This window comes from Dermacentor andersoni, chromosome 2 (genome assembly GCF_023375885.2).
Source record: "Dermacentor andersoni chromosome 2, qqDerAnde1_hic_scaffold, whole genome shotgun sequence".
NCBI lineage: Eukaryota > Metazoa > Arthropoda > Arachnida > Ixodida > Ixodidae > Dermacentor > Dermacentor andersoni.
Window position 1 is genome coordinate 108,414,278 of NC_092815.1, and position 13,337 is coordinate 108,427,614.

Below are 13,337 nucleotides of genomic sequence, written 5' to 3' on the forward strand. Positions count from 1 at the left end.
CACGTCTGAGGACACACTACACTGCTCCTAAGGTGTCGGCGTTTAAACAGTCGTTTTCCCTAGGTAACTAAAGGAGGGAAATTGATGAACTCTTGGCCAATCGTAATGATCGAACTGTCGCAATATCCCACCCATGATGTTGCACCATTCCGCCGGACTCCGCCTCTGATGTCCGACCTTCGAACCAGCCTACGATGCAATGACGAGATAATCGGGAGACAAGGGTCCACGCTGTTCTCACGGAAGTCGTCGACATTGGCTCCTTGCCGCAATTAGTGCGCTGTTCGCGACGATCGGCTTGTAGCAATTTGAGGAGCCTGGCCTTGACGGTCGTTACACTTTCCACAGAATGCGGCGGGTTGCTGGCACCTCGAAGGGAGCTTTTGTTTGCTCGCCGATAGTCAGCGCCGGGACTCGTCGTTGTCTAGGCGGGCGCTGGTTAAGTGCCACTTCGTGGGAAGCACGCAAAGAATGACCATTGTTGTTTTGAGACGCAGCAGCAGCCATCTTCTATTCCTTTCGGAACGGAAAGGTATCTGACAATTAAAAAAAAGAAAAGGTTGACTTACGTTCGACTAATAATGCAATCTATAGTGCGTACACGTCATCCCTTTGACGTGGTGGGTTTCCGGTTCAATGACGTCGCGTGTCAGACAAGGGAACTATAGGCATGTCCCGATCCAATCGCGGAATGCTAATAATGACAAACTCGTAGAATCGAAATGTTTTTTTCCTTTGTTCGGAATAATCATGCATAATCAGCGTGTACACGTCACATTAGGATGTGGCATTCTCGCGGTTTTTGTGACGTCTCCTGACAGACAGGCAAAGAAGGCATGGCGCCAAAAATGTTTGACGATCAAATCGCGGAGGAATAACGAAGGAAATGGAATAGAAACCCCATGGAATAGATTTACGTTATATAGTGCCCCTGCATTAAAAAAAAACTATTCTGACATAGCATGAATTAATCGACAAGCCCGGGATGGAACTAGCTTGGCGAATGTTCCTGGGCGCTCTAGAATCCATTTATGCGCGGAAAAGCTGCTTACGATGCTGTATGTGCAAATAGCCAAACAAAAGAGCAGGCAGCTCAATGCTGGTCAAGCGGTTTACGATTGCGGCGCCAATCGACAAATTACAGCAGGACGTGAAAGGCATCGGCCGAAGCTATAAACGCATCAGTACTCATGCATGCAAATGTAGATCCATTAAAAGCGCTAAATTAAGCCTGGAGGAAAAATCTGATGCTGCATCCTTTGAGCACTTGTAGAAATTACGTGCGGAACGTAATGTTCTCGTACGGAAGCAGATCGAGCCCCCTCTTGTTTCCGCGCCTCAAATGTGTTAAATCGCAGATCAAGAAGAACGTATCAATTTGATCCCGTGATGTCAATGTTGATAGTTACGACCGCGTATTTAGCCTGTGTGTCCATGGACATCTTTGATATTTCAGTCCCTGCGCAATTAGGTTTTCTTTTTAATTCCGCTTTTGTAGGCTCGTTACATACGAGACGAGTCTAGACAAGTAGCAAGCCATTCTAAGTCATTCACACCTTGCCGATATAGATGGCGCTAATCAATGGTTGCGTCGCACTTGATTGTGGTCATATATAGTATATGTCGCAAAAGAAGAAAAATCAGTGCCCTTCCACTCTGTGAAGGATGACCAGCGAAGCTGTGTATGTGGGCCCCTTAATGGCGAACTGCACCTCCTCCGCGGGTCACCTGGGCATTTCACAACCTTCGGGACCGGTACACGTGCGGGGAGTGCTTAACGCCTGCGTCACTTCCGCTGCCGCTCGGCCCGGCATTGCACAATCTCCGGGATTTCTTTTCTGCACGCGGACACGATAGTGGGGAAAGTAGCCCTGAACAGCTTCGTTCGAAAAATAATAAACCGAGAAGAATGCACTGCTGAATAGGACTTTTGTCTCCCGCAAAATATTCCACGCGAATGCATAGTGTTTCTGTAACGCGCATTTCGAAGAGAACATTTGGGGACCAGAGCGCGCCGAGAGATGCGTGCAACGCTGTGCACGGCCACACCACAGCTAAGCCTAAGTAGAGCAGTGACGCCGAATGATGTCAGCATGCGCACTTCTGGCACGGTGACATTTTTTAATTCCTTGTAGCGAGCGCAAATAATCTATTCTTGTCTGGTCACGACCCAATTTTACCGATTGCCTTTCTTTTCTTTCTTACAGTCATCATTGCCCTCGTCACCTATGCTCTGTACATGCACAGCATGTTGCCATTTGTTTATTTCTACTCTTTTGCTACTGACTCCATGGTCTCCGGATTCATGGTGGTTCACGCATTGACATTCTTTTCTGGTAAGTTCGCAGCGACTGTCACCTTTGTGAGGGTATAAAGCGAGCCACCTGGCGCTCTGTACTCTATTCGATTCGTGCGTCAATCTCATCGAGTGGAAGGTTGCGTTCGCCTTGAATGTCATTATTATTTTTTTATCGAAGCTACCGGAAACAAGACATAAGTGAGCCACACGTAGCTGGTCCTGTGCACCACATCGGTTGAGTGAGGGTTGCAGGCAGCCGCGGGGGGATTGAGGGAGGTGAAAGTAAAGGGGGATTTTATTTTAACTAAATCAAATTTTAGTACTCGATCTCGTAAAGCGGTAACGTCGTGAATCAAAGAGGAAGAACATCATTAATTGGTGATGGAATGGACGAGATTCACGTAAATAATGAAATAATTAGGAAGTAATAATTGGGAAATCTGCGGAATGTAATCGATTCCAAGCGGCCTTCGAAGATTCCGGAAATACGTTCAATTCTGTTCAGTTATCAAAGTCGGAGGCATCGATTAGTCAATCATCAGAGAAAGGATACGTGACCAGCGTGAAAATATCTGCATCGATTACGAAACTGCCATTATCCTTCTGTAGAAGAGTGGAAATCATACAGGTCGGAAAGGGTCTGTAATGCATTGAGGTATAGGCTTGCTTTTGTTATTCAGTGCATATTTACAAGAACTAGAATGCTAAAGTGCGAATGATTATAGGTTAAGGAGTGAATCTCTTGGCAACGTGCGGTCCAAATGACTTGCTACATATGATTTGGAGCTGGAAATGGTAAAACCTAAGGGCAGGTTCAGCGATTCGTATGCAAAGGACTACAGTAATGTTAACTGGTCTGGCAAAGAAACAAGATTGTGAGTGATCTTCAGATTAATAAAACTGCGCAGCACCATGTATATCGAGGCAGAGTAGGTTCCGGGATGCTCGAAAGGGAATGTGCAGAAATAAGTTATTCGGAGCGCATATCACAGGCATTTTGAAGTTGCTATAATCGATACCTTTGAAGGAAAGTACAGTATTAGTGCCTTCTACCGTTAATAACGTATGCGGCTGAAAATGTGGTGAGGACAACTTGATAAGCCAAGGGCCGCGAAATAAATGATAGTACGAGAAATGTTGGGCTTGAATTTCGATGTTGCACGTTAAAATTGTTATAGTTTCGTAGACCGGAGTGTGGCACGATGGATTACAACCTACGCGAGTTTCTCATATACGAGTTAATATTACGATGGAACGGATTTGGGGAGGCCACGTAATGAGCAGATAAGTTAAACCGCGGTAACGGTTCCATGCCGTTAAACATAAATGGGTCTAGTTGAAGGGACATGTTTTCGAGGCAAGGCCAATTATTAGGTGGGGTGATGATATTAGGATGTTTGAAGTTAAAGTCAGCTGACGTAAGACACGGCCGGGTAATTTAATATCACTGGGAGGTGCCTTCCCCACGAGGTGCATATAAAATATTGGACGACCATCTTGATGCTGACGTAAATGGGACTCGAAACTCGAGAACCATGTGACGGAGCTTCGAACACGACGTCTGTCTGGAGAGATGAACACCTTGCCGGTAATCTCGAGAATGGAAACGTTCTTCTTGCGTTACCTTTACTTCTGCTCGCGTAGCCAATCAACGCAGTCTTAAAACTACCGTGCTCGAAAGTGACTGATAGATATTTATAGATATTACGTTCCGACGTGTTGCACCAGCAAGTCAATCCTTCTCGGCGGCCAACACTTGACATTTCTCGCCAGTTTATCTGCTTTTTATCGTGAACGCATCACGTTTTACGAGTGTTCTATAGCTATGAACACCTGCGCAACCTGTCTCAACTCTGTCACCCTGTGACACTGACGACTTTCTTCCAAGAGACATTGTTTCTCGGATTTGCAGGCGTCGTAACCACCATGGGATACCAATTGTACATGATCGCACATGAGCGTGGGCAGGAGCTGATCAGCGAAGAGCACTCGCGAGATTTCATGCTGTGGCTGCTCTACCTGTGCCCTCCGTTCAGTGCCTCGTGGGCGCTCGTGAAGGTGGTGCAGCTGGGCATTGAAAACACTTACTGCACGTACACGTCCGACCTGTCGATCATCCACGACGTGTGCGCGTTCGTGAGAAACAGCGCCGAGGATGCCGCCATCATGATGACCGGCCTTCGCTACTGCTGCGCCACCTTCTACAACAGCAACGGGACGTCGGTGAATCCGCTGTCGTGGACGTCGTACCACAGGCACGTATGCATTCTGATGCGGCTGGCAGCGCTTAAGCAGCGCTGTGAAGGGCGTTGCAAGGATTCCCGCGTACCACTTCGTCATCCGCTGCGTTTCTTTCGCCTATTCGTGGCTGAGTGATATCCAGACGCGTAGGACACTGTTCCCGAAAACCATTGCATGTGTGCTAGCGTGTAATACGCAAGCTTTACGAGCGGCAACGTGTATTCAGTCGCCTTCAGTAGAACCTTTATTAAAGCTATTACCAGAGACTGTGGAAAATTTTTCTGTAGGTGCCAAATGCCTGCCATGATGGCCCCATTTACTGAATTGCAGCGCTCATGTAATTGACAAATTAAAATTCTTCCATTTGGGCTTCGATATGGAACAAAACGACCACGGTCAACTCTTCATTTTATGTTCCATTGCATTTTGTCGAAAAGCGCTCGACATGCTAACTTGAATACATAAGCTTGCTGTGTCACGTATGTGAGTTAACGGCAGGTCACAATCTTTCGTGACCTAACAAAGCCATGGCCACCGGAATATTCCATTGCCCTGATAATTTGTAATGTTTCCTACGTAACCATTAGCACTCGCGTTGCTGCCAACAGCTTCGGAAGCGGATTATGTTGTAGCGAAGTGACGCAGGCGTTTGCCTGTAGGTATAGTCGCATTGGCTCACCAGGGAGACGATGGCAAAGGGAAAGCAGCTTCATCCGAGGCAAGCACAGATGGCAGGCACGACGATGAAGTGTAGCATTAGGCTAGCGTTCGCTTATTTAGCTTTAGATTTAAAACTACACAGTTCCTATACAAAAATTGGCTGCGGCTCAGCTAACCCTGGATATGCAAAGCGAAAGCTTGGTTTAGCCTTTAAGTCTTTGGTTTCACTTGCTTAACCTTTGATTTAGCTGTAATTATTATACTTAGGTATTCAATAATCGTTAAGCCAGGCATGACGGCTGTGCCTAGGTCGGTGGCTAGACATGACTGGGATTAGGCTTGGGTAGACACGCATCGTTAGACGGTGCGACGCCTGTCGTGCCACAGGGAAGCGCAAGTGCTAGACATGCAAAGAGACGCCGCCAACATGCGCAGCGCCGAAGCACAAACGGACAGCGCGCAAACGCGGTTGCTACATTGATATCGACGGTGCGACGACTGCTGCTTTCCGGAGCCTCTCCAGTGAAGCAGCTCCACGGGCGATATGCGCGGTCAGACACCGTTTGGCGACGACGGCTCATAGCCTCCCGCTCCCGCGCAACACTCAGAGAAGACGGCCCGGCATCGCTGTCATCGCTGTCACGATTCCGCCGGAGAGGGCAAAATTTCCCGCGGATATTCCTTCTTCCGTTGTCATTACCTTGGCGCGGTACATTGCGTACAGCTTCGCATGCGCGTTCATTTCACGAGCTTTAGTTCCTTCTGTCCCACCTGGCCACAGCAACATCCGGGAGAGCATGGTCCAGATAATACAGCGCAACAAAACACGGAGACTAACCTGCCCACATGGCGCCTTTGCCACCGTACGAAACCTACGGAAAAAAAATCAGCAAAAAAGAGAACCTACTACGTCATTTTCTCCGCATTTTTCTCCTAGCGCACAGAGGGGGTAGGGCCTCTCCTCAGTCTTCCTTCCTCCGAGCCAAGGCTACGCCACAGCTACGGTCAAATGAAGGTCAAATTGCTGGCGACGGCCGAACTCGTCTCGGCACGGTTTGTAAAGCTTTCGCTTTAAAAGGAACGTACAAACTGACGTTATATCGGTCGGCGTCTGCCTGACTGGCCGGAGGAGGAGGCAGTATTTTGTGAGATTGAACCTAGTGAACCGTCCATGTGAGCCGCCGCTGATTGACCCACATGGACATGATTGGAGCTGTGCGAGCGACAGGTGCCCCATGTCTATATACATTTCGCTCCATCCACCATTACGTACATGATTGATCAAATTGTGCGGTGTAACGGCCTGAAACAACACGCGAGCTGCGAGAGACGCCGTAGTTGGTGCTCCTGATTAATTTTCATCACCTGGTGTTCTTTAACGTGCTCTTAAGTTTAGGTGAACACACATCTTTGCACTCTGCACCGTAGATGTAAAGTTTGGTGATTGAGAGTTAATTACCATGCATTTCAGGTGGTCAATTGATCAAGGTGTACTCTACAGATTCAGTGGTGTCATAGAAAAAAGAAAGTCAAGAATAATTCGACGTGGAAGCAGCCGGTAATACTAGCGCTGGGTTCGAAGCTAATTCGTGCAGCTTGAACTCTCTGATTGTCACGCTGATTGTACGATTTCTACTCCGGCCATTCGACGAGAATTTATGACCTGCTGATTGTTAAATTGTACATAGTTGTAGGTACTGGACAGGCGAGAGAAAGAAACTGATTGTGGCGTCATCTCGGGCCCACTATCGTATGTGCACATGTCCGTTTCATGTGATCTAAGCTGAAACAACGATGGAATTGATACTCCGGCAAAGTAAACCTGCTCAACCAAGGCTGGCAATGCAGGTGGTCCAATCTCGCGCACCTTACATGTAGCGTTAGCTCCTACCAGGAAAGGTCTGGTGAACGTGCACCGATCCGGAAGGTGGCGAAATCTAACAGAGCGCCTAAAAGCGCTAGCTGACACAAGAGACAAATGCGAGAAACTGGCTTGCAACGCACGCGACGAACGTGTAAATCAAGCAGTGGGAACGAGAGAAATATGGCAGGCTATCGTGGTTCAATGGTTCGTGCACCAGGCTCTGTGCTGGGAGTCGGGGCCTGGCACCAACGTCGGCCGGGCATTTCTTTGCGATGCCAAGCATTATTTGCCTCATTCTAGGCACCTGATAATGGTAGGCAGGTCGCTGTCTCGCCTATTTTTGAGGTGCCTTCAGTAACCAGCAGGTGTGTGGTCAATGGTGGATCGAACATGTTAACTTTACAGACTCTTCGCTGAACCCCAAACTATGCTAGATAGCAAAGTGTCACCTGAAAGATGCTTCGCATAACATCGATTCTCACTTTGCGCGGTATCTGCATAACTTGTTATTTAAAGAGGTCCGAAGCAAGGCGGGGCGAAAACCTATAGATACATAGCTATTCACCACAAAAGGGTCCGAAATAGGCAAACAATGGTTCATGTTAGTATTCCTATGGCTGATGGCTCTTCTTGGAAGAACCGTGTTGCTTATGTCGGCTCATTTTGCGAGGGCACTTGGTTTGTTAGCCCCAACATATCTCGTCACTCCTACTGGCAGTTCCGTTAACCTTTCTCTGCGCCCATCACAGGGACGGCGCCATGACCGAGATGACGGTGATGCTGGTCGAAGGCTTGGTGTGTTTCTTGCTGCTCGTGCTCGCCGAGCAAGCCATGATGCGTCACTGGTTTGCACCGGCCGACATGGCGGAGACGCCACCAGCGGCGAAGACGCCACCGGACGTCCTTGCGGAATTCAACTACGTCAAAAAGCTGCTTGCGCGGCAGGACCTTCACAAGCCCTCGCTTGTCGCGCTGGACCTGAAGAAGGTGTACGGCCGGACAACCGCCCTCCGTGGAGTGACCTTCCACGTGGACCCCGGCGAGACGTTTGCCGTGATGGGTATGCTGGGCTGCGGCAAGTCCACCCTCCTGGACGTTCTGTCGGGCTTCAAGCCCCCGAGCGGAGGCACCGCCTACATCGGCACCGTGTCACTGAAGGAAGTGGCCCGCTGGGAGAAGTCAATCGGACTGTGTCCCGATTACGACGCGTTCTTGGGTCGGCTCACGGTGCGCCAAACGATGGTGCTTCATGCCACCATCCGCGGAGTCCAGCATAAGAACCGGGCCACGCTTATCGATCACCTCTTCGCACTGCTCAATCTGCAGGCCGTTGCGGACGATACCATCGACAACTGCAGGTAGACGTGTCCGCATGGGGCTTTTGTGAAAGCAAAGAGACGGCAGTTCCGGGGTTTAAAACAAGTCATTGATGTAGATCACGTGTAAGCGAATTCCTATCTAAGAAACTGTGAAGGGACAAACTCAGCTAAAGAATACAACACGAGCGTGGCCAAACGGTCGTATTTGTCCCTTCGCGCTTTCCTCGCCAGGAATCCGCACCACCAGGCTCAGTTCACCATTTTATCGAAGATAAGAAAGAAGGGGCACTATACAGCGTGTTGTCGCAGTTACAAGCGCTTCCGGAATTATCTGGCGGCGCAACCATTCAGTCATGGTTCATTGCACCATTGAAAGAAATTTGCGTCGGCAGAATTTTGTCGTGAGCTTGGCGCAGCGAGATTCGAGCAGGAGATTGAGTGTGAGCCCAACAACTCTCTAGCTATCGCCCCCATGTCTTTTTAGGCTTATATATTGTTTAGCCTTGAGACCATTGTGCGCAAAGCACTTATTACCAAGCGTTTATGCAATAAGTTGTTGAGGTTCAGTATCCCTAGAGCACACTTTGCTCTGCATTAACTCTTGCAGTTTCCATTCCTTGAAAGGGACACCGCGGAAATAAAAAAGGCTACCTTCTGCACAGGAAAGGTACTTCCGACTTTTGTGCCAGGATCGAATGCGACATTTTTGGTAAAGCTGCACTTGAAATGACGGCTATAAGCTGACAGGGGCGGTGAATAGAATTACATCAAAGTATTGGCATTTAGACTATCGAACTCCCACTGAAAATACCTTCGCTGAAATTAATTCACTGGCGCAATTTCTTTTCATGAATAGCTATTTTCCTGTACGGACGCTCACAAATAAACGACGATTGCTTAGGCCGGTCGATGGCGCCTCGATTACTTAAATAATTACTTAACACTAATTAGGAGGGGATTGCTTCAGCATGCGGGCATAGTTCTTTCTGGGTCCAGTGATGGCAGGACAGGTGGCGTTGGGCTCATCAAATAGATTAGTGATTGACCCTTTCGCAGTTTCACGTTCTGTATCATACCTTGGCGGTAAACAACTGGTTCTTTTGCATTAAATCGTTTTTTACACGAGAATAATGTCGTCTCTAATTAAAAGTAGTTACAGGTGAATTTTGAAGCTAAATAAAAAATATCATTCATGCAGAAACTCCTCTGCGATTTGTCTAAGTATGCGTAAGCATTGTGCCACTCGATCATATTCACGCAGCCCGGTGTCACTATCAATGTCATGAAACTTGATGCGGCCAGTATAAACGACAGCGCTACGACGACACGAACTGCTGCGAACGGCAGCGCAAGGTGAATTCATGACGCAAACAAACTACTGCAGGTGGTGGCGCCAGGTGCGCGAATGACGTTTCGATCATTATAAGCCGTTATCGCTCTTTAGCGTCTTAACAATCCGCGTCAAACCATTATCAACCATGATGAACCGTACTCCGGCGGCGGCATATGGCGCGGCCCCGCGGGCCCTATCTTGAAAGCGGTCTGAGCTGGGCACAGAGCGCGCCGAGTGCTGATAGCTTCACGTGCGCTGTGTTCCGGCCGCTTAGTTCGCGTTGCAGCCAGACGCGCGGGCCCTATCTTGAAAGCGAACGGCGAAGGGGACACAGCGTTCCGAGTGGTGATAGCTTCGTGCGTGGTGTGTTCTTGTAGCTTAGTTCGCGTTGAAGCGACAGCCAGCACGAAGGTAATTCGCTGGCTTCTGCCGGCCCTATCTCGAAAACGATCGTCTTAAGCGACGGACGGACGGGTTTCCTCGGTGGGTAGGCGTAGAAAAGCTTACGCATATAAAATTACATGAAACTGCGACTAATGTCCAAGCTCGCCATAGGAAGTGCAAATCACTTCAGCAGTGCAGTAGGTTTCACGGGAGCTAGCCGCGGACTACCGAGGTCAAATTAGTTTTGAAGGAAATTGTGAAGTGAAAACAATCTTGATGCAGGAGACGTTGGAGAGATGCGACGCCTATTATATTAAAGCCAAGGGTGCATATTGGACTGATGCGTGGTGACGAAACAGACTAAATAAACCCGATATCTGGGCTGAGCAATAACTTTCCTGGTAGGAATTATTCAAGGGTCGGCCTCCCTATATAGGAGCGCGCGGGCACAGTGTGTACAAGTTTGCTTGCCGGAGTATGCCTGTCTGGTGTTAAAAAAAAAGCACAAGTGTTATACACGCTCCACACTCGTACTTACTGAAGCATCTCGCATCGAATGCGCAGCGCGAGCAACAGGCGCAAGCTGGCCGTGGCCGTGGCCGTCGTTGGCTTGCCTCCCGTGCTGCTGATGGACGACCCGGCGACGGGCCTGGACCCATTCGCGAAGCGCACCATCTACAAGTCGGTGCAGATGCTGCGCCAGCTGAGCAAGTCGGCCGTGCTCGTGGTGACCACCAGCCTGTGCGACGCCGTCATCATGTGCGACCGCATGGCCATTATGGTGGACGGCTTGTTCCGCTGCATCGGAAGCCTAAGCCAGCTGCGCGCCAGGCTGTGCCGCGGATTCGTGCTCCGGGTCAAGGTTAGTGAGGCAGCCGCATTCTTCTAGGTCGATTACTTTGGGGACACTTTTGCTTGGGTGCGATGAATAAGCTACGAGACTCTTCACTAGAGCCTTGGGTGTTCTGTCTGTGTACTCTTGGTACTACGAGGCGTGATGACACTGCCCCACCCCCACAAAAAAAAAAGAAAAAGACAACTTAAGGAACGCACACTAGACGCGATACCCGAAAAGTGATCAATTGAAGGCGTGGTGCCCTGGCACCGTAAAGTACAGGAGCCTGGGTTCGCATGCTCAAAATAGGACTAATAGTGTGACTTGTTCTTGCTACGTCCACTACCACTGGTTTAGCTTAAGGTTCCTATAGATAATCATTTTGCAAAAAACATTAGTAGAAACCTGTACTAAGAACCACATGTAAGGACGTTAAGAGCTCTACGTCCACTGCTGTATTAAGCCACCACTCTGAAACTGCCAACCAGCTTTTTTTGCGATATGTATGCAGGAATATAGACAGTGCCACTCATACCTTGACCTTCTCATTTCTTTGCTTTCTTTTGCGGTTTCTGACATGATAAGCGATTTCGTAGATGAAGTGAGGTGCTGTGCGTCCACTAGGAACGAACGAGCTGCACGAGCTGCTCTTGTCACTGCCGCTACTTAGTAAACAACGATGCATCCAAGAAAATTTAGCTCAGCCACTCAACGAACTCTCGTAACGACACCCCCAAAAGCTATCTATCGAGGAAATCGCTTGATAACCCCAAAGGTTGCACGAAAAGAGCGTTTGCGCACCGCTCTCCCAGCTGAAGCCCGAGGCGTACGGGAACCCGGAGGCCTGGAAAGCCATCGACAGCATGGTGAGGGCGGCGTTCCCGGCGGTCCTCTTCTCCGGCCAGATGACGGCCTTCGTCGAGTACGAGGTGGAGAAGATGCCGCCGTGGAAGGACCTAGCGCAGACGCTGGCCAACTTGAAGCACCACCTGGCCCAGTACACGTACGACATACTCTTGAGCGAGGTGACGCTCGAGCATGTCATACTGAAGGTCGCCAAGTACCAGGTGGTGCCGCTCAAGGGACCCGTCGTGCCGTCGTGACGGCTCCGCTGCACTGACCGCCGGGCAGTCGCAGCCAACGGAGCTGCCCACGAGCGCATCTGTAACGCGCTTTCTTTGTTTATTTGAACAAGAAAGCGGTTCATTACCGATCATGTACGCGATCTGCTGTGCCTTGTCCAATGTTTTCTTTGACATGGCGCGCAGAAGCAGCCTTCGTTGCAGAATAAAATGCGGGCTGCTGTAATTACTCGGCCGCTACTTATATCGTGCCGCGTATTTTCCACGAGCTCAAGAAAACGTGCGGAAGCCGTTGTGTGCGCTCGAAGCTTTTGCTAGCAGGTATGCCTTGATGTAAGAGCGTATTCTTTTCTTTACCGTCTCTCACCCCACTTCATTAATTGCAATGTGGCGTTATTCTGGCTTAGCTATGCGCGAACCCCGCCAGATTTCCAAGACTTGCGAACCCGTGTCTTTCCCCGCCCCATCCTCGATCCTACGGTCAAATTTTCCTGGTCGCATATGTACAAACCACATAAGACACAATTGATCACACGAGTGATCTTATAAAAGCTAATTATCACATGATGCTGTAAAAAATTTGTACAGCCTGTAACGCAAAGCTGTGACGCGATAGTTGAAATATAATGCGCAGTAAGCCCTGCACTGTTTCATGACCGAAATCCTTTTTAGGGAACATTTGTGGGGCGCGATCGCATTTCGAGAAGTAAAAGGAAACGAGCCGTATTTGTTCGTGGAAGTTGCGCATTCCGGTGCTGAAGTAGAAAAAAAAAAACTTTTCTTGCACCCATTAGCTGTCGGACTTCGCCACTGGTCTTCATTAAACCGACCCTTCAGCGTGTTATACTGCTAACTTCGTTCAATTTTTCTCAAATTTGGGCTACCCCATTAGTCTTCAGGGCATGTCCTTAAAGAACACAAAACGGCGTCGGTGCCATACATCCTGCAAACAAGAGAAGCCGAGCGTTAGAAGCAGACTAATGAAGGCGTCACGGACTCGTTAAATCATTGCCATTAAATAAACTATAGGGTCGCCACTGCAACTGGGAAGGCGACGTGCTAGAACAGGCTCGGCCGGCAGCTCTATCAAGAACACGCATGTACAGCGCGCGTTAGACAATCACAGCAGCGGCCGGCACAATCGCGCTGTTCCAGGATTAGTATTCTCTGCTGCTTTAACATCGACAGAGTGACCGAGAGGCAGAATCTTGGGCTTATTAGGTTTGGAGGACGACCTCACCGCTGGCATCTAGTTGTAAGGGTTGTAGCTGGGCATGAACTATGTGGTAGCTGGCCCATGCCGTCGTCCAACTCACCCAC

General features: G+C 49.2%; 1 protein-coding gene across 1 annotated transcript in view; it reads left to right on the forward strand.

Annotated features, from left to right (window-relative positions):
- Positions 1–12,261, forward strand: part of LOC126541265 (phospholipid-transporting ATPase ABCA3-like) — a 32,279-nt gene extending 20,018 nt beyond the window's left edge. Inside the window, exons 5-9 of the mRNA XM_050187969.3 lie at positions 2,208–2,336; positions 4,212–4,554; positions 7,814–8,422; positions 10,665–10,962; positions 11,748–12,261. Of these exons, the coding sequence (XP_050043926.1) occupies positions 2,208–2,336; positions 4,212–4,554; positions 7,814–8,422; positions 10,665–10,962; positions 11,748–12,038 (1,670 nt within the window). The 3' untranslated portion in view covers positions 12,039–12,261. The remainder of the gene's footprint in view (positions 1–2,207; positions 2,337–4,211; positions 4,555–7,813; positions 8,423–10,664; positions 10,963–11,747) is intronic.
- Positions 12,262–13,337: the final 1,076 nt, after the last annotated feature.